Below are 1499 nucleotides of genomic sequence, written 5' to 3'. Positions count from 1 at the left end.
ATAATACAAATGATATATGAGCATATGCATGTATATATACATATATGTACATACCTACATCTACATGTATATATAGATGCATATCCGGGTACAGGACGTCAGAAAAGGAAGGGAACATAAAGCACAAAAATGGACTTTTTTTTACAGACAACAGAATGAACACATAGGAAAACAGACGAACCACTTATATATATATATATATATCAAATGATAAGAAGAAGACAAAGAAAATTCTTTAACACATCTTTAACAACTTGTAGTAGTTTCAGATTGACTGTCCATGGGAGCTCATCTATACTGATGACATAGTATTTATAGCAGAGACTGTGGAAGGTTTAGAGAAAAAAAATTCCAAAATCTAGAATTACAGTGTTGTTGACTTAGAGAAGAAAGTAGAAGAGAAGACAGAAGTCTGATAAACATCAGAGAAATGGATCGGTCATTATGCAGAACAGGATTTAGTAGAAACTTGATACAGTGTAACCTGGTGCATCTAATGAGGCACAAGAGTTGTAGAGGATTTCAAGGCAAGCTGACGATGAATAAGTATTTTACCTGTGGAGTAGTGAACCATTGCAACACCATCAAAGTGAAGTGATTTTGTAGCAATGCTCAGGCAGCCATTCTCTTTTCTGTAAGTGATTTAATCAACAGCTGTGGAGGGTGTCAAAATAGTAAGTGTAGTTGGCCCAGGATTAGAAAAGGGCTGAATAAGTTTAGGGAGTTATTACCTTGACTGACAATAAGATAATTTCTCTGGGTGAAGAATAGAGATTAAGATGCATGAGTACAAAGTGCAATGTTGCATGGGTGGTGAGAGGTGGGCCCTGAAGTGCAAAGGTTGAAAAGAAATGAAATGAGGGCAATCTGTTGCATAACAAAGCAGTCACGCTGGTCCTTACCTGAGAATTACGTTAAGGGTACACGTGTCTGGGGAATACTCGACCACCTATACACCAATTCCAAGAGCAAATTATTCAGCTGATTGAACAAGCGAAATTGTATCCTCATACACACACACACATTGTTTGTCTTTATGTCAAGTTACAATGAGAACAATCCAATATTAAACTGAAGAATTAAATATTTTTCGGTAGAATAATATGTTTACTAAATTTTTGAGAGAAGAGGAGGAACAGTGACTTTGAAATATCAGTCAACGAAAGCAAACAGTCCAAGATTTTAAAGGCAACCTCCAACGGACATCTTACATACACGCGACCGCATTATTATTTTTTTTTTTTTATATTTCTATGAACAAACAATCACCATTATAAAAGAATTTTCGGCACTGTCATGGTATTAGCTGTCAGAAGTGAAAGTAGAAAAATCTGACAAGGAACGTTACTGCTGGTTTGAGTTGATTCTTTGGCTACTGACAGCTAATACCATGACAGTGCCGAATTTTCCACTAACCTTGTAGTCGACGTATTCCATGCCATCTAAGCGTATGTTTGGATTTTGGTGTTCATCAAGAAATGTTATATAAAACATTGTGT

The 1499-nt window shown here is 36.0% G+C and overlaps 1 protein-coding gene across 1 annotated transcript in view; it reads right to left on the bottom strand.

Moving 5' to 3' along the window:
- Positions 1-1499, bottom strand: part of LOC106877279 (acyl-coenzyme A diphosphatase NUDT19) — a 5999-nt gene that overhangs the window by 2849 nt on the left and 1651 nt on the right. Inside the window, exon 2 of the mRNA XM_052973911.1 lies at positions 1417-1497. Coding sequence (XP_052829871.1) covers positions 1417-1497 — 81 coding nt within the window. The remainder of the gene's footprint in view (positions 1-1416; positions 1498-1499) is intronic.

Source organism: Octopus bimaculoides, chromosome 17, assembly GCF_001194135.2.
Source record: "Octopus bimaculoides isolate UCB-OBI-ISO-001 chromosome 17, ASM119413v2, whole genome shotgun sequence".
Lineage (NCBI taxonomy): Eukaryota > Metazoa > Mollusca > Cephalopoda > Octopoda > Octopodidae > Octopus > Octopus bimaculoides.
This window is presented reverse-complemented; position numbering and strand designations above follow the sequence as displayed.